A 24004-nucleotide genomic window follows, 5' to 3' on the forward strand; every position below is an offset into this window, starting at 1 on the left:
CTTTTATATATATATATATATTTATATATATATAATATAGAATCTGTTTTTTTGTTAAAAAGTATTTCAATGATCATATATATTTATCAAGGCATGATGGCTTCAGGAAAGGGGGGATCCATCATGGGGAAGCTGAGAAGGGAAACGCAGGAAGGGGAGGCTGGGGTAAGAAGTATAAGAAACTGGGGTCAAACAAATGCTCATCAAAGGGTGGCACCAACAGAATTTTCACTAATGTTTCCCACTTCAAGGAGGTACTGATGATATAGGTGGGTGCCAAGACCCCATCTCTTCTCTTGTATCCCTCCCCCAATTCTTCCCGCCACCATGCATTTTAATGCCTCATGGCTCTCTCTCCCACATGTCTCTTGGACCCATGCTACCTTGCATCCCAGGGTTGATGGGTATGGCCCATATGTCTCTGGCCCCGGGTGCCTGATCTCAGAAGCCATTGCCACTGATATTAATGGACTGCAGATCTGCCACCTGCATGACGTTGATGCCACTGTTGGCAAGACGGGCAATACCCTCCGGACAGATGGCTTCCATGGCTACCATATTGGTGGTAATAAGGGCTGAAGGGGTGGCAGTGCCGCTGCCTTCTGAACCTGCCCCACTGTCCAGGGGCAAAGTGCCCACACTCAGGGATACACCTGGGCCTCCCTTCTTATTCTGGTGGGTCTTGATATGCTTTGACAGGTGGTCACTCCTCATGAAGCGCTTGGGACACTCAGGGCAGGCAAATTTCTTCTCACCTTAGTAAAAGAAGAGAACGAAGATGAGATACGGACATCTTTGGAAGTAGGGTTACCTTGTCCAATTCACTGTTTTCAAACTATATTAGAATATTAGGCACTCTTAGAAGGTGATAAAAACAAAAATCTGTTGAGTATTTTTTTCTTTGGAAGGTGGAGAAAAATAGGTAAAGCTCAAGGAGTACTCAGAAAGGAGGGACTATAGCAGAAAAGGCAGGACTGAGACTAAGAAGAATAATGGGCCATGGTCCTCCTTTAAAATCCCACTGAAAACCTAGCTCCTTCCTTCTGAAAGCTTTTCCAGATTAACTCCAATTCCATTTATATTCTATACATTCACTTTCAAACTTAAGTTGCTCGGAAATTTAATTATTTCATAGATATATTTTGTGTCTTTCTATTCTATTACTGTTTCTCTCTTCCCCAGGCTGCTCCTCACCTGTATGTGTGCGTTTGTGTCTCTGTAGCTCATCCGAACGTGTAAAGCGTTTCCCACAGTATGACCAGGTACACATGAATGGCCTCTCGCCTGTATGCCAGCGCAAGTGTGCCCGTAGGTGTGAGGTCTTGCCATATACTTTGCCACAACCTTGGATGTGGCAAATGTGCTGTTTCTTTTTGCCAGGGTCCCCAGAGCCCCTGAAAATAAGAACACAACTATTCATCATGCATTCTAGAGACAAAAATTAAAGAACCTCAGTGTCAGCAGTTATTACCTGACCCACTCAAAACTAACCCAAATTTTTATTTTAAAAAAAGGCTTCTCTGGGGGCACCTGGCTGGCGCAGTCAGTAGAGCATGCAACTCTTGATCCTGGGGTCATGAGTTCAAGCCTCACATTGGAGGTAGAGTTTACTTAAAAAAAAAAAAGAAGAAGAAGAAGAAGAAGTACAGATTTCTCTTTAGTACCAAAAGATAAATCTTTAGGGGTGCCTGGATGGCTCAGTCAGTTAAGCATCTGACTCTTGATTTACGTTCTGGTCATGATCTTGGGGTTGTGAGATCAAATACCGTATTGGGCTCTGCACTGAGCGTGGCGTCTGCTTGAAATTCTCCCTCTCCCTCTGCCCCTACCCCCGCTCACACTCTCTAAATAAGTAAATAAAATTAAATAAAAAGATAAATCTTTAGTTGATTCTGATTCTTAATATCCCAAATTCAAGTTTTAAGTTCCCTCTCTACTGGGTATTTACTCTTTCTTGTTTTTCTATTCCTTAATCACTCTTTTTTTTTTTTCAAGATTTTATTTATTTGAGAGAGACAGAGAGAGCACATGAGAGGGGGTAGGGTCAGAGGGAGAAGCAGGCTCCCCGCTGAGCAGGGAGCCCAGTGTGGGACTCGATCCTGAGACTCCAGGATCATGACCTGAGCCGAAGGCAGCCGCTTAACCAACTGAGCCACCCAGGCGCCCTTCTTTAGTCATTCTGATATTTGATGTGTGAAGGGATAATTGCTCTCACGATCACTTGTGAAGTCTGTAAGGCATTTTCTTGTATTTTTCACAAATTTTAAATCACAATACAAGCATTTTCCCTGGGAAATGTGAATATGGTGCTATTTTTGGCTGGGAACTTACGGAGCAAAAGGTCTCTCCATTTAAACACCTGATGGAGAACATTAAAGAGAACATAATAGTTTACAACTATTAACTTATTTCCTAAAATAAAGGTCAAGAGCCAAATGGTAAAGATTACATTATCAGGGACTTCAGAGCAGAGGAAGATGGGCTGGATAAAAATTAAAACAGGGGAATAAAAACCCTAACTAATTCAAGGTATATGTAAAAATAAATAAATAAATATATATATTCCCTATATGAAGCAGTTCCTAAGCTCCTCTGAGGCATCAGCTCTGAAATGTTTTTGCCAAACCAATTTGTTCCATGTGTAATCCATTAGTGGGCATTGGGGAGATTTCCAAGAGGGACTTTTCTTGGGTTTTAACAGCAGAGGGAAAAAAAACTAACGGAAATGAAATCACAAATAGGTGGAACTCAGAGAGTTACCTTTGAAAATTTAAATCCACTTTTTTTTTAATATTTTATTTATATATTTGACAGAGAGAGAGACAGTTAGAGACGGAACACAAGCAGGGGGAGAGGGAGAAGCAGGCTTCCCACAGAGCAGGGAGCGGCTCGACACAGGGCTCGATCCCAGGACCCTGGGATCATGACCCAAGCCAAAGGCAGGCGCTTAACAACTGAACCCCCACCCAGGCGCCCCAAGTTTTGTTAGAGGGAAACTCTATTGTACTCATGCTTTTTTTTTTTAAGATTTTATTTTTATTTATTTATTTTTAAAGATTTTATTTATTTATTCATGAGAGACAGAGGAGGAGAGAGAGAGAGAGAGAGAGAAGCAGAGGGAGAAGCAGGCTCCCAAGGAGCAGGGAGCCCGATGTGGGACTCGATCCCAGGACCCTGGGATCATGACCTGAGCCAAAGGCAGACGCTTAACCATCTGAGCCACCCAGGCGCCCAAGATTTTATTATTTTTAAGAATCTCTACACCCAACATGGGACTCGGACTTACAACCCCATGATCAGGAGTCACACACTCCACTGACTGAGCCAGTCAGGTACCCCTCAGTGCTTCTGATTCAGATTTTTCCTGTAATGTAGGTTAACCTATAAAGAACTCAGATTATATTTAGTTTTGTTGCTTTTCTTATTTTTGTATCTTTGTACTTATTTTTGTTGGGACAAAACTTTAACAGATTTTATTTCCAAAGGCATTAAAAAAATCCGTATGACTTTCTATTCTCTTTCAAAAGCAGTGAGTTGAAGAAAAAGAACATAACTTAGAACTCTCCAGAAATCATACTGAATAAAACTGAATATTCCACCAATAAGAAAAATTTGCCAGAACTTTGTTCTGTAGGACAGATTAGATTCCAGGATGGAAGAATTTTCTATCTGGAGTAAGCATTTCTGTCTATTTTGAGGGAAAATAAGACTCTATAAACCCTTATGATTCTCACACAGCCACTGTAAAAAATCATTACAGTAGGGATGTTTCTTTTTCTTTGCAAGACTATTTTATAAGCAACCTTGTTAAAACCATTTCAAAACAGACATATGGTAACAATCATTTGACCAGTTGGCTCCATGTGATTACCTTATCTCTGGAGAAGGCAGGCACCTATTAAGGCCCAAGGTCTTAGAGTAGATGAAAGGATCAGAGCTGGAACCAAAATCCTATAATATAACCCAATCAAATGTACTGTACTATCTCTGGTCTCTTTGCAACACTGCCAAGTCTTAAATGTTAAAAAATTAACCCTCTTCTGCTTACCTCCAAATCCATTAATTTTTCTCCTTTATACCCTTAAGAGACTGGCTTGGCTGGGTCAACTTACCTTCCTTCACTGTCTTTACAGTAGGGGCAGGTGCATGCTTCCCGCCGGGTCCTCCGACCAGCTTGGGGCTGGGGATCTGGGCTGTTTTCCCCTTCTTCTCCACCTGCTGTGTCATCATGTATTCCATCACCACCAGCTCCATGGAGGCCAAGCTGAGCTCCATGATCACCTTAAATTAAGAGAATAAAGGGTCAAGGTGGGAAGTAGAGGAGATTGTCAAGCTGTGGTCATTTCAGTGACACTTTACGTTTATAGCACCATTTCTTCACAGCTTTGAAGTCATATTTACTGATACTGCCGTCCATTCATGAAATCTCAAGAATCAATTTGTATTTGAAAATACAAAGAGCTAGTAAATATATAAAAACATGGTCAGTCTCATTTAAATTTTTTTTTTTTTTTGAGGGGGGGAAGGGGCAGAGGGAGCAAGAGAATCTTAAGCAGGCTCCACACCCAGCGCAGAGCCCAATACAGAGCTCACTCTCACAACCCTGAGATCATGCTATGAGCCAAAATCAAGAGTCAGACGCTTAACTAAGCTACCTGGGCGCCTCTCTTTTTTTTATTTTTTTAAGATTTTCTTTTTAAGTAATCTCTATACCCAGTGTGGGGCTCAAACTTATAATCCTGAGATCAAGAGTCACATGCTCTACCAACTGAGCCAGCCAGGTACCCCATTCTCATTTAATTTTTCAAATGCAACTCTAGGGGCACCTGGGTGGCTCAGTCAGGCCTCTGCCTTTGAATGATTCCAGGGTCCTGGGATAGAGCCCCACATCAGGCTCCCTGCTCAGCGGGGAGTCCGCTTCTCCATCTTCCTCTGCCTGCCACTCCCTCTCTGCTTGTGTGCATGCTCTCTCTCAAATAAATAAATAAAATCTTTTAAAAATAAAAATAAAATAAAATTCAACTCTAGGTGGACTTTTGTAATTTTTCACCTATCAGATCACAAAAAGTTAAAACAAACAAAAAAACACGAGAAGCCTAAATTCTAATAATGCATAGCATTAGCAAGGACATGGGGAAAGAGGCTTTTTTTTTCTTTAAGATTTTATTTATTTGACAGAGAGAGACACAGCAAGAGAAGGAACACAAGCAGGGGGTGTGGTAGAGGGAGAAGCAGGCTTCCCGCCAAGCAGGGAGCCCGATGCGGGGCTCGATCCCATGACCCTGGGATCATGACCTGAGCCAAAGGCAGACGCTTAATGACTGAGCCACCCAAGCACCCCGGAAATAGGCATTTTTTAAAAAAAGATCTGATTCATTCGTCAGAGACAGACAGCATATAAGCAGGGGAGCGGCAAGCAGAGGGAGAAGCAGACTCCTAGCTGAGCAAGGACCCCGATGCGGGACTCAATTCCAGGGCCCCGGGATCATGACCTGAGCCAAAGGCAGATGCTTAACCGACTGAGCCACCCAGGTGTGCCAGGAAATAGGCACTTTTATATATAGGTTGTGATAAATCAGTACATTTTGAAGTCCAATTTGGCAGTATTATTAAAAATTTAGGGGCTACTGGCTGGCTCAGTTGGTGAAGCATGTGACTCTTGATCTCCAGGTCATGAGTTCAAGTCCCATGTTGGGTATAGAGCTTACTTAAAAAAAAATTAAATTACATTTAGAAAAAATTTAAATGTGTACCTTCAAATTAATTCCACTTTGAATCAGCAACGTCCTATGGATATACTCATGAGTATACAAAAATATGTGACAATAATATTTTCTATAGCTTTATAACAACAAAGAATGAGAAACCATCAAATGGTACACATCAGAGTAGTTAAGTAAATTATGACAAACTTCTGCAACTGAACACTATACACCCATGGAAAAGAATGAGATAAAGTTATGTGCTGTTACAGAAGATGGTCATAACCCAGTATATTGATTTTATGAAGCACTAATGGGTCACACTTAACGTTTTCAAACACTTCTCTAGGCCAATGGACAAAAGTAATGTTTCAAAAGAAGAGGTAACATATCCTCAAGTTTTCAAAGCATCAACCAACAATAAGTATTCACCTATAAAAGCACCTTGTGAAAAAGTTAATGACTCTATCCTTAAGATTTCTATAGAGATTTGATTTTTTAAAAGATTTTATTTATTTATTTGACAGAGAGAGACAGTGAGAGAGGGAACACAAGCAGGGGGAGTGGGAGAGGGAGAAGCAGGCTCCCCACTGAGCAGGGAGCCCGATGTGGGGCTCGGTCCCAAGACCCTGGGATCATGACCTGAGCCAAAGGCAGATGCTTAATGACTGAGCCACCCAGGCGCCCCTATAAATGGAGATTTAAAATTGGCTTGCTTTGTTTTTACCTGTTGTATAAAGAAACAAACAACAGCTACAAATCTCACCTCCTGGTTTTACTTCTGTACCTAATCTCCACTCTTTTCAGTGCATCAACATAATTTTGAGTTACTATGCCTAATAATAAGCTCTCCTCACTCTACCACTTCTTTTATTTATTTAGCTATTTATTTATTTATAGATTTTATTTATTTAACAGAGAGAGAGCGTGAGCGCACAAGCAGGGGGAGCGGCAGGCAGAGGGAGGAGGCTTCCTGCTGAGCCAGGAGCCAATGCAGGACTCGATCCCAGGACCCTGGGATCATGACTGAGTGAAGGCAGATGCTTAACGGACTGAGCCACCCAGGCATCCCTAAGATTTTATTAAGGGGGAGGGGCAGAGGAGGAGGGAGAGAGAGTCTTTTGGTTTTTTTTTTAGATTTTATTTATTTGACAGAGAGAGAGAGCGCAAGCCCGATGTGAGGCTCAATTCCAGGACCCTGGGATCATGACCTGAACTGAAGGCAGATGCTTAACCAATTGAGCCACCCAGGCGCCCCAGGAGAGAGAGTCTTAAGCAGACTCCCTGCTGGGTGTGGAAGCCCAACCCACGTTGGCTCAATCTCAGGACCTTGAGATCACGACCCAAGCAGAAACCAAGAGTCCAATGTTTAACTGACTGTACCACCCAGGTGCCCCTCACTCTACCACTTCTAAGCACCAGCCTATGGAATTAAATAAAATAAATTGGAACATTTTGAGATTTTCATGATACTGGCAGAGCTAAACTGGAAGGACTGGAGTACAGCGCTGAGAACAGGTTTTGGAGTAGGACAGATGTAGATATGAGTCCCTGCACAGCCATTTGATTAGCTTTTTGACAGTGAGTCAGTAAAACTTCTCTAGTTATCAGTTTCTACCTTAGCAAAAACTGGGATGAAATATTATCAATCTCAGAAAATTATTGTGAAAAACAAATGAAATAATACTGTTAAGGTGCTTAGCATGGTATCTGTTAAAACATTTAACACGCTGTAGCCAATATTATTAAGAAATTAACTTGTGGGCAAACTATAGTGAGAAATCATGGAATAAGATACACAGTGCTACTTTATTTAATCAACCTGCCTTAAAAACTGTATGTGAAACTGAGTGGAAACTCCCCATAATGGGGATGGATAATTTCTCCTCTTGAAATAGGCCCCAAAAGCTCAGCAGGTAAGACAGAATGCTATTCAATATCATCAGTGGTTACCTATCAAAAATTAACTCCAGAAGAGAAATTTACGAGACTGTAGATCCAACTACCTGCAATAGGTCTTCAGAAACACAGTAAGCAAAACCGTGGTCCATACAAGCAAGTCATCTTTGATCTAATTTCCAAACTAACCTTACTCAATTAAAATCAGGGAAGCAATTAATTAAACCTGGCCTCTCCCTGTTGCAATCAATTGGAAAGAAGCAAACTTTTCTCCATTTTATTGAAACATAAGTGTAACATTCAGAACACAGGGAACAAAGGGAAACAAAGAAATACTTAAGATATTAGGATGCTGTAAAACCGTATCTCTAAGCCTCTTTCAAATTCTTACAAAATGGGGGCGCCTGGGTGGCTCAGTCATTGAGCGTCTGCCTTCAGCTCAGGTCATGATCCCAGGGTCCTGGGATCGAGCCCCGCATTGGGCTCCCTGCTCCACGGGAAGCCTGCTTCTCCCTCTCCCACTCTCCCTGCTTGTGTTCCCTCTCTCACTGTCTCTTTGTCAAATAAATAAAATCTTTAAAAAAAATTCTTATAAAATGGACAGTCAAATCTGATATCCTCCTCGATCCCTGCTATGATTTCAAAGGATTTTTTTAATATGAAAACTGAAAATGGGGTTAAATGAGTTTCATTTACCAAAAAGAGGGACGAAATGCCAACAAAGCATCGACATCAGACCAGAATCTGTTTCCAGCCTCTTTCTTAATAACAGTTTTAGAAAAAGAACAGTTTTATCTTAAAATGTGGCATTGGTTAAGCAATGAAATAAATTAAAGATTTTCCTTTCCATGATGAAAATAACAAGTAACCAAAGGCACAGTTTAATGACAGTCTCGCCAGCCCAGCAGTTGCCTTTAGCATCAGTTATTGAAATAGCTATGGTAGTTAACACACTTTTTCAGTTTCTTCAAAGTGAAGAAGTGTGCTGAAGTCATGAACTTTTAAGACGACCATGATACGTCAAATACCCTATTCTTCTCTGAGAAAAAACTTGGGCTGAATACACTAAAATAAGATGAAATAAGAAACTCAATAATTTTCAAAAGGGTAGTTCCCATACACTTCTCTATTCATCTGGTCTCTGGAATGATTTTGAGAACGCTGTGTTCTTTAATTCAGTAAGTATTAACACAGGATAACTGATTTTTTTTTTAATTTTTTTTTTTTTTATTCATGAGAGACAGAGACAGAGAGAGAGAGAGAGACAGAGGGAGAAGCAGACTCCCTGCTGAGCAGGGAGCCCGATGCGGGACTCGATCCCAGGACCCTGGGATCATGACCTGAGCCGAAGGCAGATGCTTAACCATCTGAGCCACCCAGGCGCCCCAGGATAACTGATTTTCAAAACTATACCTATACTAAGTACACACTGAGTTTTCTGAACATGTTTCATTTTATACAACAGATTTAATCCAAAGAATTTTATCTCAGTCCAGAAAGTGTTTGTGTGTTCAGCCACATTCAAACAGAATACTGGTAATAAATCATTTAAGCGTGAGGAACATCAGGTATCCAGAATATAGCCCCAAATCAAGAAATAAAACAGAAATAGATAATTCACAGTACATTATACTTTATTTTTCAGGATGATAATAATTTTCTTAATCTGGCTTCCTAATCCAAGTGAATCAGAGGTAGCAAATCAGAGAAAAAGGAATAGAAAAATTGTACTTTTAATGGCAGAAAAGCGGGGCACCTGGGTGGCTCAGTGGTTAAGCGTCTGCTTTCGCTCAGGTCATGATCCCAGAGTCCTGGGATCAAGCCCCGCATTGGGTTCCCTGCTCAGCAGGAAGCCTGCTTCTCCAACTCCCCCTGCTTGTGTTTCCTCTCTCGCTATGTCTCTCTCTCTGTCAAATAAATAAATAAAATCTTTAAAAAAAAAAAAAAGGCAGAAAAGCTGACAACTGGGAGTGATAAAATGTAATACCAAAAAATACTGATAGATGGCCTCCAAATTCATCCCTACCTTGACTACTTGGTTATGCTTGAGATACAGTTTAACATAAGAGACAAAATAAATGATTGATTCTGTCAATTACTAGTTTTTAAAATAGTTTCCTAGAATCCTTGAAGAGTGACTAAGGACTCTTCCTTTTAAAAATCAAGTTTGGGGGCGCCTGGGTGGCTCAGTCGTTGGGCGTCTGCCTTTGGCTCAGGTCATGATCTCAGGGTCCTGGGATCGAGCCCCGCATCGGGCTCCCTGCTCCTCAAGAAGCCTGCTTCTCCCTCTCCCACTCCCCCCGCTTGTGTTCCCTCTCTCGCTGTGTCTCTGTCAAGTAAATAAATAAAATCTTTAAAAAAAAATAAAAATCAAGTTGGTTGGGGTGCCTGGCTGGCTCAGTTGGAAGAGTATGCAATTTTTTAAGATTTTATATATTTGATATATATAAATAAATAGATATATTAATATAACATATTAATTATATTTATATATTATATAATATATAAAATATATTATATTTATATTAACATAATTTATAATTATAATTAATATAATAATACAAATTTAAAAGAAAAAAATCTTTAAACAAAATATCAATGTTACTAAGGTTGAAAAATCATGGTTTATTTTTTTAAAAGATTTTATTTATTTGACAGAGAGAGACACAGCGAGAGAGGGAACATAAGCATGGGGAGTGGGAGAGGGAGAAGCAGGCCAGCCTGATGCAGGGCTCGACCCCAGGACCCCGGGATCATGACCTGAGCCGATGGCAGACGCCTAACGACTGAGCCACCCAGGTGCCCCGAAAAACCATGGTTTAGATAAATGTACACAGTAAGTAGTGTAACCTTTTAATCAAGATATAGAGTATTTCTATCATCTCAAATAGTTCCCTCATACCCCTCTGCATCCAGTCCTTTTTGCATCAATATGTATGAACTCAGGATTTAAACTTATTTGATGTTTCAATCCATGTGGTTTTTGTTCTTATTGATGCTCAAACGATCTTATAGTTGGTCACAGAAACTTATGTTGACTCTTGTGTCCTTTGACAAAATATCCCACATTTAATATTAATTTCCTACTCTAGATCTAAAATCAGGTATTTCTTCAACTATTCCTAATATCCCTAGTTTCTCTTACTGGAAATTAGTATTTAGATACCACAGTCTGGTTCTCTAGTTATTTTAGTTATTTGAAGCTCTAGTAGATTCCATACAAAGGGATCATGTGAACACTGTTTCAATTTTTTTAAATTTTTTTAAAGATTTTATTTATTTATTTGACAGAGAGCACAACCAGAGGGAGTGGCAGGCAGAGGGAGAGGGAGAAACAGGCTCCACACTGAGCAAGGAGCCCAATGTGGGACTCAACCCCAGGACCCTGGGATCATGACCTGAACTAAAAAAACGGCAGACACTTAACCGACTGAGGCACCCAGGCGCCCTATTTCTTCAATTCTTACATGTTACTGTTAAACTGTCTGTGGTATGGGGTGCCTAGGTGGCTCAGTTGGTTAATCGTCCAACTCTTTACTTTGGCTCAAGTCATGATCTCTGGACTGTGAGATTGAGACCTGCATCAGGCTCTGTGCTCAGCGGGGAATCTGCTTGGGATTCTCTCCCTCTGCCCCCCCTCCAATAAATAAATCTTTAATGAACTGTCTGTGGTTCTTATACTTAGGGGTCTATTTGTCTGGATATAAAATTCTTGGTTCATGTTTTATTTCACTGATTTTCTTAAATGTTAATCCACTGCATTCTGACACTAAACATGCTATCAAGAGTCTAGTGACAAGGGGCACCTGGGTGGCTCAGTTAAGCAGATGACTCTTTGATTTCAGCTCAGGTCATGATCTCAGGGTCCTGGGATCGAGCCCCACATTAGGCTCCCTGCTCAGCAGGGAGTCTGCTTCTCCTCTCCCTCTGCCCCCACCCCCCCAATCTCTCTCTAAAAAAATAAATCTTAAAAAAAAAAAAGTCTAGGGTGCCTGGGTGGCTCAATCCTTAAGTGCCTGCCTTCAGCTCAGGTCATGATCCCAGGGTCCTGGGATCGAGTCCCGCAGCGGGCTCCCTGCTCAGCAGGAAGCCTGCTTCTCCCTCTCCCACTCTCCCTGCTTGTGTTCCCCCTCTCTTGTCTCTGTCAAATAAATAAAAAAACCTTAAAAAAAAAAAAAGTCTAGTGACAGTCCATTTTCCTTCCTTTTTAAGTGATTAGTAGGTCTTTTTTTACTAGGATGCCCAAATGATTTTTTTTTTTTTTTTTTTGCCCTTAAAGTCCGTCAGTTTTACTAACTATGTCTCTGTGTTGGCCATTCTGAATCAATCTCCCCAGACACACTTTCACAAAGTTTTCTTTCTGTCCCATGGCTTTGGTTATTTTCTTCCTTGGGGACTCTGTTAGTATGAATGTTAGTTTTTTCTTTTTTTAAAGAGATTTTATTTGTAAGACAGAGAGCGCGCACGCACAAGCAGGAGTGGCAGGTAGAGGGAGAAGCAGGCTCCCCGCAGAGCAGGGAGCCTGATGCTGGACTCGATCCCAGCATGATCCTTGGGATCATGACCTGAGCCAAAGGCAGATGCTTTACCCACTGAGCCTCCCAGGTGCCCCTCTTTGCCTACTATTGTAGCAGTTTTTTCTCAATCCCTTTTACTTCTTTTTTTGATTTTTAAAAGGTTCTATCTACCTTGTTAAAAAATTTTTACTTTTTATTTTATTGAGTCATTACCTGTTGTGCTTCTTCATTTATGTGTTCCTTTTAGTTTCACCTTTATTTCTGAAATAATTTTTTTCTCTTATTTCTAATTTTTTCCTAAGGTCTATTACTTCTCTTTTCAAATTCTTTTCTTCAAACACCTCATTTCTGAGATTCTTCTCATTTGAATTAATTAAGTAAGTAAGTAGGCTCCACACCCAATGTGGGTCTTGAACTCACGACCCCAAGATCAAAGGTCACATGCCCTACCAACTGAGCCAGCCAGACACCCCGATCTTCTCATTTGAATTTATTTTTTTTAAAGGTTTATTTGAGAAACAGAGCGAGCAAGTGTGGGGTGGGGGGGGGGGAGAGGGAGAGAATCTCCAGCAGACTCCCTACTGAGCAAGGAGCCCTCTGTAGGGCTCGATCCCACAACCCCGAGATCAAGACCTGAGCCCAGTTCAAGAGTCAGGCATCCAACCGACTGAGCCATCCAGATGCCCCTCTAATTTGAATTTAAAGTATTTTACTTTGGGACGCCTGGCTGGCTTAGTTGGAAGAGCATGTGACTCTCGATCTCAGGGTCATGAGTTGGAGCCCCACTCTGGGCATAGAGATTACTTTTAAAAAGTAAATAAATAAAATAATTATTTAGGTGGAATCCTCATTCTCTATTTGTGGTTGTTTCAGTGGTATAGGTAAGCATGTATATTACGCTATGGTGCTCAACAGCAGATACTACTACTTGTTCCAGTTTTCATTCTCTCTCATTCTCTTCCTCTTCCTGCCTAAAAGCCAGGCTAACAAGAGTGCCAGGTTACATATATTCCCCTTCCCAGATACCCTTGCAGATAAGAAGTAGGCAAATGACAAGGTCTTAGCCCATCAGCTGTAAAACAAAATTACTGTTAGGTAAGACTTTCAAGAAAGCTCTTTAAATGCGAACTCAGGGGCGCCTGGGTGGCTCAGTTGGTTAAGCGACTGCCTTCGGCTCAGGTCATGATCCTGGAGTCCCGGGATCGAGTCCCGCATCGGGCTCCCTGCTCACCAGGGAGTCTGCTTCTCCCTCTGACCCTCTTCCCTCTCGTGCGCTCTATCTCTCATTCTCTCTCTCTCAAATAAATAAAATCTTTAAAAAAAATAAATGTGAACTAAGCTTGCTTCCTCCTTTATCAAGCTTCACCTTTCCCTCCTTTATCCTGTCTGGAAAGAAGACACAATGCCTTGCAAGCATGGCAACTGAGCCACACTAAGGCAAAAGTAAACATAGCGAGGGTTCCTACTGTTACCTTGAGCTGCCACACGAACTTTGGACTCACTACCTTCAGACTTCATGTTACATAAAAACAATAAGCACCCACACACCTGGTTAAGTCACTGTAATAGGTTTTCTGGTATATACAGCCAAATATGCATTCCCTAACTCCAAAAAAAAAGGGAAATTATTTTTTAAAGACTGATTTATTTATTTGAGAGAAAGATAAAGCCTGCGTGTGCGTGTGGGGGGCAGAGGGGAGAACGAGATCTTAAGCAGGCTCCACACCCAGAGCACAGCCTGACGCAACCCTGAGATCATGATCTGAGTCAAAATCAAGAGTCGGACGCTCAACTGACTAAGGCGCCCAGGCGCCCCGAAATTATTTTTTAAAGTACGTCATGAGTATGCTGGGCCTATCAGTTTTTCTGAATTATACAGATATACCTCAGTATATCTTACCAGGATTTTGTGTCACTACTTTTTGTGTGTCAAATTGGTAAGAGCCTTTAATTTTTTTTGTCCAGCTCCCAGAACTGTAAGTGGATAAGCATCTAACAAAAAAAATTCTAATACTTTTTTATTAAATTAGACCACACAAGAATAAAGAACAGATAACAGAAACTTATTTCCTCCTGTTCCAAAACATTAAGCCCTTGCTAATTCATTAGTAATTTGTGCTCGATACAAACCCACATAACCTTGCTTCTAAACTCATTTTTTCCACATTAAATCTTTCCTGATTATAGTTATTACAGCATATTTTACACACACACACACACACACACACAATTTACAGGCTTTACCATATATAACTTCCTTTAGAGTGTATCCGTATAGTGTCCTATACCACGTGGACTCCCTAAAAAGTATGTTGTAGAAATGTTTACCAATTATTTATTTTCTGTTATTCCAGGTACTATACTAAGCTTTGAGGAGTCAAAGAAATAGTACTGGCTGTTGAAGAATTTGTAGTTCCCTAGAGAAAAGAAAAACAGGTAATTTCAAAATAGTGAGATAAATGTTATAGTAAAAGCCATTCCAAAGATGTTCTGGTATTGAAAGGGGTAATCTCCCCAGTCTAGAATTTCGGAGAAGGTTTACTTCCTAGAGGAGCTGACATTTCGGCCAAACTTTAAAGAATACATAGGAATTAGCCAGGTGAAACATGTCGGCAAGGGAAGGTGTTCCAAGAAGAGAGAACACTAGGACCAGAGTGAAGGAATGTAGAGGAGTAGAACATGGTGTGTAGGATGATGGTAGAGTAAGAGGGAGAAGATGGATGTGGAGAGGTGAACTTCAAAACATGGTATCATCAGATCCAGGACAGATATTCAAATGAATGATTTTTTGAAAAGTGATGGTAGAGACAACACAAAAAGATAAACACTTTCAGACAACTCCCAGTAGCATGAGTGCACTAAAGTGTATAGCAGGGAATGAGCATGGTGTGTATATTAGGCATTGTGGCACAACACAGAGCAAATCTTTTTTTTTTTTGATTTTTTTTTTTTTAAAGATTTTATTTGAGAGAGAGAAAGAGAGCACATGAGAGGGGGGAGGGTTAGAGGGAGAAGCAGACTCCCCGCTGAGCAGGGAGCCTGATGCGGGACTTGATCCAGGGACTCCAGGATCATGACCTGAGCCGAAGGCAGTTGCTTAACCAACTGAGCCACCCAGGCGCCCCAGAACAAATCTTTAAAATGTGACTAATCTTGGGGCGCCTGGCTGGCACATGCAATTCTTGATCTCAGGGTCGTGAGTTCAAGCCCTACACTGAGTATGGAGCCTACTTAGAAAAAAACAAAACAGGAACCTGGGTGGCACAGTCAGTTAAGCTGACTCCTGGTTTCAGCTCAGGTTGTGATCTCAGTGTCATGAGATGGGGGCCCCAAGTTGGGCTCCATGCTCAGCGCAGAGTCTGCTTAAGAATCTCTCTCCCGGGCGCCTGGGTGGCTCAGTTGGTTAAGCAACTGCCTTCAGCTCAGGTCATGATCCTGGAGTCCCGGGATCGAGTCCTACATCAGGCTCCCTGCTCTGCGGGGAGTCTGCTTCTCCCTCTGACCCTCTTCCCTCTCGTGCTCTCTATCTCTCATTCTCTCTCTCTCAAATAAATAATAAAATAAAATCTTTAAAAAAAAAAAAAAAAAAGAATCTCTCTCCCTGGGGCGCCTGGGTGGCTCAGTCGTTAAGCGTCTCTCTTTGGCTCAGGTCATTATCCCAGGGTCCTGGGATCGAGCCCCACATCAGGCTCCCTGCTCAGCGGGGAGCCTGCTTCTCCTTCTCCCACTCCCCCTGCTTGTGTTACCTCTCTCGCTGTGTCTCTGTCAAATAAAACCTTTAAAGAAAAAAAAAAAAAGAATCTCTCTCCCTGGACATTAAGGAGGACACATGATGTAATGAGCACTGGGTATTATATAAAACTGATGAAATCACTGACCTCTACCTATGAAACCAATAATATATTATGTTAATGAATTGAACTTAAATTTTTTTAAAAATGGGAAAAAAAAGAATCTCCCTCTCCCATTCAAGCTCTCTCTAAAATAAATAAACAAATCTTGGGCGCCTGGGTGGCTCAGTTGGTTAAGCGACTGCCTTCGGCTCAGGTCATGATCCTGGAGTCCCTGGATCGAGTCCCACATCGGGCTCCCTGCTCAGCGGGGAGTCTGCTTCTCCCTCTGACCCTCCCCCCTCTCATGTGCTCTCTCTCTCTCATTCTCTCTGTCTCAAATAAATAAATAAAATCTTTAAAAAAATAAAATAAAATAAAATAAATAAATAAATCTTTAAAAAAATGTGACAATTCTTTTAACCCAATAAGTATATGTCCAGGAATAAGGAAGGACATGCGCCAAATACTGTATTAAGCTCTTGGGATTGATAGAATCCTGGCCATTACAGAGGTTCTATCTTACTGGGAAGATAAAAAATTAAATCAACTATAATATTTGCCTTATGGTTTATAAAATAAAGTACTAATAACATGCTCTGGTAAAAGGAATATAAGAGTTGGAAGGAGGAGTATTAGAAAAAAGAAAAGTAGAATGTTCTGGGCTACTCCATTTGATAATGGTGAAAGATAATAAAGGCCTAAAGCAGGGCTGTGAGGGGTGCCTGCCTGGCTCAGTCGATATAGCATGTGACTTTTGATCTCAGGATCACGAGTTCAAGCCCCACACTGGGTGTGGAGCCTACTTAACAGCAATAAAAACAAAACAAAAAAAACAAGTGGGGCTGTGGTTCCAATGAAGAGAAAGGCATGAATAAAAAATATTTAGGAGTAAGAACAGTCAGAATTTAATGGCTGAATACAGGGAATTTCTAAGTTTCTGCGGCATAAATGAAATAGCAAGACTGCCAGGAATATGAACAAAAGAGAAGTGATAAATACAGTCGTCTCCCCTTATCTGCAGACTCTATTTCTGTGGTTTTAGTTACCCACAGTCAATCACAGTTGGAGGCAGATGATCCTCCGGACATTATTGTGAGAAGGTCAACTACAGCCTAACACTATGTCACAATGCCACATCATTCACTTTACTTCATCTTATCATGTAGACATTTTGTCATCTTATATCATCACAGAAAGGGTGAATACAGTACAATAAGATGTATTTTTTGCAATAAGATATTGTGACAGAAACCACATTCATGTAACTTTATGATATATTATTGTAACTGCTCTATTTTATTATTAGTTATTGTTATTAACCTCTTACAGTGAGTAATTTAGAAATTAAACTTTATCATAGATATGCATGTATAGGGAAAAAACAGTTTATTTAGGGTTCGGTACTATCCACAGTTTCAGACATCCACTGGAGGATGAACGTAACCCCAGCAGGTAAGGTGAGACTACTGTATTTTTAAGATCTTTCAAAGATACAAAGGAACTCATTAAAAATTGAATCTAACCTAGTAGCTCCGCTCCTAGGTATATAACAAAGAGAAATGAAAACATATGTCCATACAAAAACTTGTACACAAATGTTCATAACAGCACATTCATAATGCCAAAAAGTAAAAACAAGCCAAGTATGTACCAACTTGATGAATGGATAAACAAAATGTGGTATATCTACATAATGAAATACTATTTGGCAATAAAAAAGAATGAAGTACTGATACATGCTACAACGTATGAATCTTGTAAACATCACGCTAACTGAAAGAAACCAGTCACAAAAGACCACATATTGTTATGATTCCATTTATATGAAATGTCCAGAATTGGCAAATCTATAGAGACTACAAGTAGTGGCTGCCCTGGACTGGGAATGAGAAGTGAGAATAGGGAAGGACAGCTAATGGGCCACATGGTGTTTCTTTTAGGGGTAATGAAAATGTTCTCAAATTAGATTGTGGTGGTAGTTGCACAACTGTGTGAATATACTAAAATCTACTCAACTGTACATTTTAAATGGGTGAACTGTATGGTTTATGAGTTATAGCTCAATTAGGATGTTTTAAATAGCAAACTATGTTCAAAACATGCCTTTTTTTTAAGATTTTTTATTTATTTATTTGACAGAGAGAGACACAGCAAGAGAGGGAACACAAGCAGGGGGAGTGGGAGAGGGAGAAGCAGGCTTCCCGCGAAGCAGGGAGCCCAATGTGGGGCTTGATCCCAGGACCTGAGGATCATGACCTGAGCCGAAGGCAGACGCTTAACGACTGAGCCACCCAGGTGGAAGAGAAGGAGGAAAAAAGAGGAGAAAAATGTTCAAAGGTGAAAACTGAAAAGGAAAAAGAAGCAACCTATACTGCACAGGGGATGGGGGGCACCAGAGAAGGAGGGAGAAGAAAAATACTTATTTTATTAATTTTAATTCAATAAATTTTTTTTAAAGATTTTATTTGACACAGAGAGCGAGAGAGAGACAGCAAGCACAAGCAGGGGGAACGGGATGCGGGACTCGATCCCAGGACCCCAGGATCATGACCCGAGCTGAAGGCAGCCGCCTAACTGACTGAGCCACCCAGGTGCCCGTAACTCAGTAAATCTTTATTGCACATCTGCTGTGTTCCACACACTAACTTTATGTGCTAAATTGTAGCGAGCCAAACGCAGTGAGATAATACACAAGACAGAAAGTAGTATCACCAGTTGCCTTTTTTGTTCTAGATGAACAGAAGAGACAGCTCTCACGTTCGAAATAACTTTAGATACCCTCTGCCCTGACAGTTCAAAAATAACTCTGGGCAGATAAAGTTCAAGGTTTACAAAAATGTCTAGAAAGAAAACCTGGCAAGAAATTCCAAAACACTAACACTGGTTTCTTTAAATGATAGGTTGCCTTCTTCATATTTTCCCCTGAAAAATAAAGCATGAAAAATAAAAGGGAGGGGAGTTAAACACACACACACACACACACACACACACACACACACACACACAGTTTAAATGTGAAGAAAAGAAGGGGTGCCTAGCTGGCTCAGTCAGTAGAGATTACTTAAAAAAGAAAGAAAGAAAGAAAGAAAGAAAGAAAGAATGTAAAGAAAATAATTATTAATTTTTGAAAAGGCATTTCTATATGATTTTAAAATTCATTAAAGAAATCACTATCATCAAAGATCAGTTCATTTGACATATAAAAATGAAAACTATATTACAAAAAACTAAGAGCTTGAGGAAGTTTTTCAACAAATTTTATTTTATTTATTTTTATTTTTGGGGGGGTGGGGGTGGGGAGGGGAGACGGAGAGAAAGAATCTTAGGCAGGCTCCACACCCAGCGTGGAGCCCAATACAGGGCTTGATCCCATGACCCTGAGACCATGACCGGAGCTGAAATCAAGAGTGGGCCACTTAACCAACTGAGCGATCCAGGCACCCCTCAACAAATTTTAAAAACAACAAACTTCTTTATTTAAAAAAATAGCCCAGGCAACTTCCTAAGAATATCATTATGGTGCCAGCAGACGAATCAACTAATACAACTTGTAAACAAGCAGAAGGAAAAACTTCAATCTCACTAGTAGGCAAAAACACAAAAACTTAACCTTTAGGGAAAGGTCAGAGTATATAAAAATATTCCTAATTGAAAAAATCCAAATATGGAAAAAGTCATTTGAACAGATATCCAACAAATTCCTTAAAACAGCAATATAAAAAATGGAGGGGCTCCTGGGTGGTTCAGTCGGTTAAGCGTCTGCCTTCAGCTCAGGTCATGATCCCAGGGTCCTGGGATGGAGCCCCATATTGGGCTCCCTGCTCAGTGGAGAGCCTGCTTCTGCTTCTCCCCTGGCCTGCTGCTCCCCCTGCTTGTGAGCTCTCTCTCACTCTTGCTCTATTGCAAATAAATAAAATCTTAAAAAAAAGGATTAAAATGGGAAAAATGAGCAAAGTGTTAACTAACCTGATGGAATATACCAGGCAGTCAGTAAAATTTATGGTTAACTGAAGTATAATAACTTGGAAAAAATGCTTATGCCATATCAGTGAACAAACCAAGGAACAAATTACATGCATGCCAAGAATAAAGCTATGCTTAAAAAATAAATACATCAGGAATGCCTGAGTAGCTCAGTCGGTTAAGCATCTGCCTTCAGCTCATGATCCCAGGGTCCTGGAATCAAGTCCCACATCGGGCTCCTTGCTCTGCAGGGAGCCTGCTTCTCCCTCTCCCTCTGCCTGTTGCTCCCCCTGCTTGTGCTTGCTCGCATGCTCTCTCTCTCTCTCACTCTGTTTCTCTATGACAAATAAATAAAATCTTAAAAATATATATATATTAAAATTTAAATAAAGTAGAAGAAAACACACCAAAATTGCTGACTGTGATGGGGAGTAGTTATTAGTTTTGTTTTTCTCCTTTCTGTTTCTCATATTTTCTATAATATGATCATTTAACTTTTATCATTAAAAACATACACAGGGGTGGGGCGTCTGGGGGGCTCAGTTGGTTAAGTGACTGCCTTCGGCTCAGGTCACAATCCTGAAGTCCCGGGATCGAGTCCCGCATCGGCCTCCCTGCTTAGTGGGGAGTTTGCTTCTCTTTCTGACCCTCACCCCTCTCATTCTCTCTCTGTCATTCTCTCTCTCTCTCAAAAATAAATAAAATTAAAAAAAAAAAAAAAAAAACAGCGCGCCTGGGTGGCTCAGTTGGTTAAGCGACTGCCTTCGGCTCAGGTCATGATCCTGGAGTCCCGGGATCGAGTCCCGCATCGGGCTCCCTGCTCGGCAGGGAGTCTGCTTCTCCCTCTGACCCTCCCCCCTCTCATGTGCTCTCTCTCTCATTCTCGCTCTCTCAAATAAATAAATAAAATCTTAAAAAAAAACAACAACAACAACAACCATACATAGGGGTGCCTGGGTGGCTCAGTCTGTTAAGTGTCTGCCTTCAGCTTGGGTCATGATCTCAGGGTCCTGGGATCTAGCCCTATGTTGGGAATCCCTGCTCAGTGGGGAGTCCGCCTCTCCCTCACCCTCTGCCCCTCCCTCTGCTCCTGCTCTCTCTCTCTCTCAAATATATAAAATCTAAAGATTTTATTTATTTATTTGACAGAGAGAGACAGCGAGAGAGGGAACACAAGCAGGGGGAGTGGGAGAGGGAGGAGCAGGCTCCTCGCTAAGCAGGGAGCCTGATGCGGGGCTCAATCCTAGGACCCTGGGTTCATGACCTGAGCCAAAGGCAGACGCCTAACGATTGAGCCACCCAGGCGCCCCAAATATATAAAATCTTAAAAAACAACAACACACACACACATACACAGTGAAAAAATAAAAAAAAATCAGCCTATATATCTCTCCCTTTTATTATTAACAATGTTTTATAGATTTAACAACTGGTGTTTCACATCTCAGTAAATGGGAGTTTTCTTTAAGTATGGGGCAATCAGCACAATGATGTCAAAGATTCTTACCAGTAGGTGTCACCGTAACAAAGTGATATAGTTTTTATATTTTTATTTTTATTTTTTTAAGATTTTATTTATTTGAGAGAGAGAGAGCAAGAGTGGGGTGAGGGGCAGAGGGAGAAGCAGGCTCTCTGCTGAGCAAGGAACCCGACGCGGGACTCGATCCCAGGACTCGGGTATCATGACCTGAGCTGAAGGCAGATGCTTAACTGACTGAGCCAGCCACTCAGGCGCCCAGATAGGAGTTTTTAAAGTCCACCCTCCCAGCAAAGAGGTTTAGAAGAAAAAAAGGGGGAAAGGCAATCCACAAACTTTATTTATTTATTTATTTTGTAACACTGTTTTATTAAGAGTGAACTCTTTTCAGTATTCCTGAACTGTAAACAATGGGAAACTGGAGTATCAAAGGAAACACATCAGGGATCATATATAACCGACAAAAACCTTTAAATTTTCTTATTGCCTTTATATAACAATCAACGCATATTTAAGTAAAACTGAATTTCTTACTAGGCAAATATTTTTGCATACGCTGCCTTCTCTTTATCTTTCGGTGCTTTTATCTTTTGTTTGACTTTCAGCAATTCTGCCTGGATAGCTTTATCTTCTGGCGCTATCTCCTGAGCTTTAAGATCAGCCAATGCTTGATCGTATTCTTTTAATCCTTGCCGTCCTTGAGCTCTAGGGTACAATGCTTTGGTATTGGATGGGTCTATTTCAAGAGCCTCCAAACAACTGTCCATTGCTCCCTGCCAATTTGACATCTTCAGTTTACAAGCACCCATATTCAGCACACAGCTTAAAGCTATAGGTTGCAGCTTCAATCTATCTGCTTTCTCAATAACAGCCTTTGAACCTTCCACATACCTTAAAACTTTTGCATATTTTTAATGGCCATCTCCCAGTTCTGAGATTTGAAAAAAGTATTTCCAATATTTTTTACATCTTCTGTTATTAGTAAAATTTTATTTACATCTTTTAAATCTGTATCTGCATCCTCAGGGAAGTCTGGATGACTGTCACCAGAGCCATCTTTTGGGAATATGCCCCAATCATCCCATTCCTTCAATTCTCCGCATTCTGCAATAATGCACAATTTGGCAGGTTTTTCACCTTTCACTTCTACATTTTCCAGTATCCTTGCCACACCCATTCCTTTAATTACTTGGCCAAATACCACATGTTTCCCATCCAAGTGAGGAGTCGGGACTGTTGTGATAAAGAACTGAGAACCATTTGTATTGCAGCCTGCATTTGCCATGCTCAATAAACCTTCCTGATCATGCTTACAATAGAAATTTTCATCTTCAAATTTTTCACCATAAATACTTTCTCCACCTGTCCCATTTTGATTTGAGAAGTCTCCACCCTGAATCATAAATCTCTTAATAATTCGATGGAAAGGGCATCCTTTGAAATGGAGGTTTCCCAGTGGTGGGTCCAATGCCTTTTTCTCCTGTACACAATGCACGAAAATTTTCTGCAGTTTTGGGTACAGTATCTGCAAACAATTCTAAGACAATTCAACCAAATCGCTCCCCTCCAATGTCCACATCAAAGAAGACTCTGGGGTTACTGGGGTTGGAGGGCTTAGTTTGGGGGAACGGGTGCGACATTTTGAATTGCAGATGTGCTTGGGAGCGAACTCAAATAACCTTGTGAACGACCGGCAGCTCAACCCAAAGGCGACTTTCTCCACGAAGAAATCCACAAACTTTAAATGGGACCATTTGGAAGTATAATTCAGATGTGTATCAAAACCAGGTATTTTTTTTCAGCTTTGGTAATGCTTCTTTACTAAAAACTCTAGTCTTATGTTATCCATCATGAATCCAAAGGTACAGGTTTCCCTATTTTCCGTGTCCAAAAAAACCTAAAGATCTCAAAATTTAATCATTATTAGTAACATACTGAAATTCTTCTAAATTCCAAGACTTTCACTGACTTCCCACCTCTGTCAACATCATTCCATAGTGAAAACTGTTTTTTAAGACCGAGAAATGAATTAGAATTGTCATATCTTTCCCCCAACTCTCACCACAGTGATAACTTCCTGGGGAAACGGTCTCACTTTAACATCCCTCCTAAACTAGCTATAATTACTTATTATTCAGACTAGTATGATTTAAAATTCATTTATTTAAATATATAATATATACATTCCAGAGGAAAGCTACAGGAGAGGGATATAAAGGTTAAGAGAATATAGTCATTTGGTTTATTAAGAGCAAGAAAGTGATAAAACAAATAGGAAATAATAAAATTAAAATTAATTTTGGACTTAGGGGTGCCTGGGTGCTCAGTGGGTTAAGTGGCTGCCTTCGGCTCAGGTCATGATCCCAGAGCCCTGGGATCGAGCCCCACATCGGGCTCCCTGCTCAGTGGGGAGCCTGCTTCTCCCTCTCCCTCTGCCTGCCTCTCTGCCTACTTGTGCTCTCTGTCAAATAAATAAATAAATAAAATCTTTAAAAAAAAATTTAATTTTGGACTTAATTCATGCCTCCACCATTTTCCTGATTAAAGAAGAGATGAGGCAGCTCTTTCTGCCCACAGGTTCTGACCCCATGCTTTAATAAAACCACCTTTTTT

The 24004-nt window shown here is 40.8% G+C and overlaps 1 protein-coding gene and 1 pseudogene across 2 annotated transcripts in view; both read right to left on the reverse strand.

The window, feature by feature from the left end:
• Positions 1-201: 201 nt before the first annotated feature.
• Positions 202-24004, reverse strand: part of SP1 (Sp1 transcription factor) — a 44110-nt gene continuing 20307 nt past the window's right edge. The window contains exons 4-6 of the mRNA XM_027591702.2: positions 4113-4281; positions 1195-1394; positions 202-755 (exon numbers count right to left, since the gene is read on the reverse strand). Coding sequence (XP_027447503.1) covers positions 442-755; positions 1195-1394; positions 4113-4281 — 683 coding nt within the window. The 3' untranslated portion in view covers positions 202-441. The remainder of the gene's footprint in view (positions 756-1194; positions 1395-4112; positions 4282-24004) is intronic.
• Positions 21680-23707, reverse strand: LOC113921298 (annotated as a pseudogene). The gene has a single exon (XR_003519625.2). The product of XR_003519625.2 is annotated as a peptidyl-prolyl cis-trans isomerase D-like (transcript).

Source organism: Zalophus californianus, chromosome 9 (genome assembly GCF_009762305.2).
Source record: "Zalophus californianus isolate mZalCal1 chromosome 9, mZalCal1.pri.v2, whole genome shotgun sequence".
In the NCBI taxonomy this organism is placed as follows: Eukaryota; Metazoa; Chordata; class Mammalia; order Carnivora; family Otariidae; genus Zalophus; species Zalophus californianus.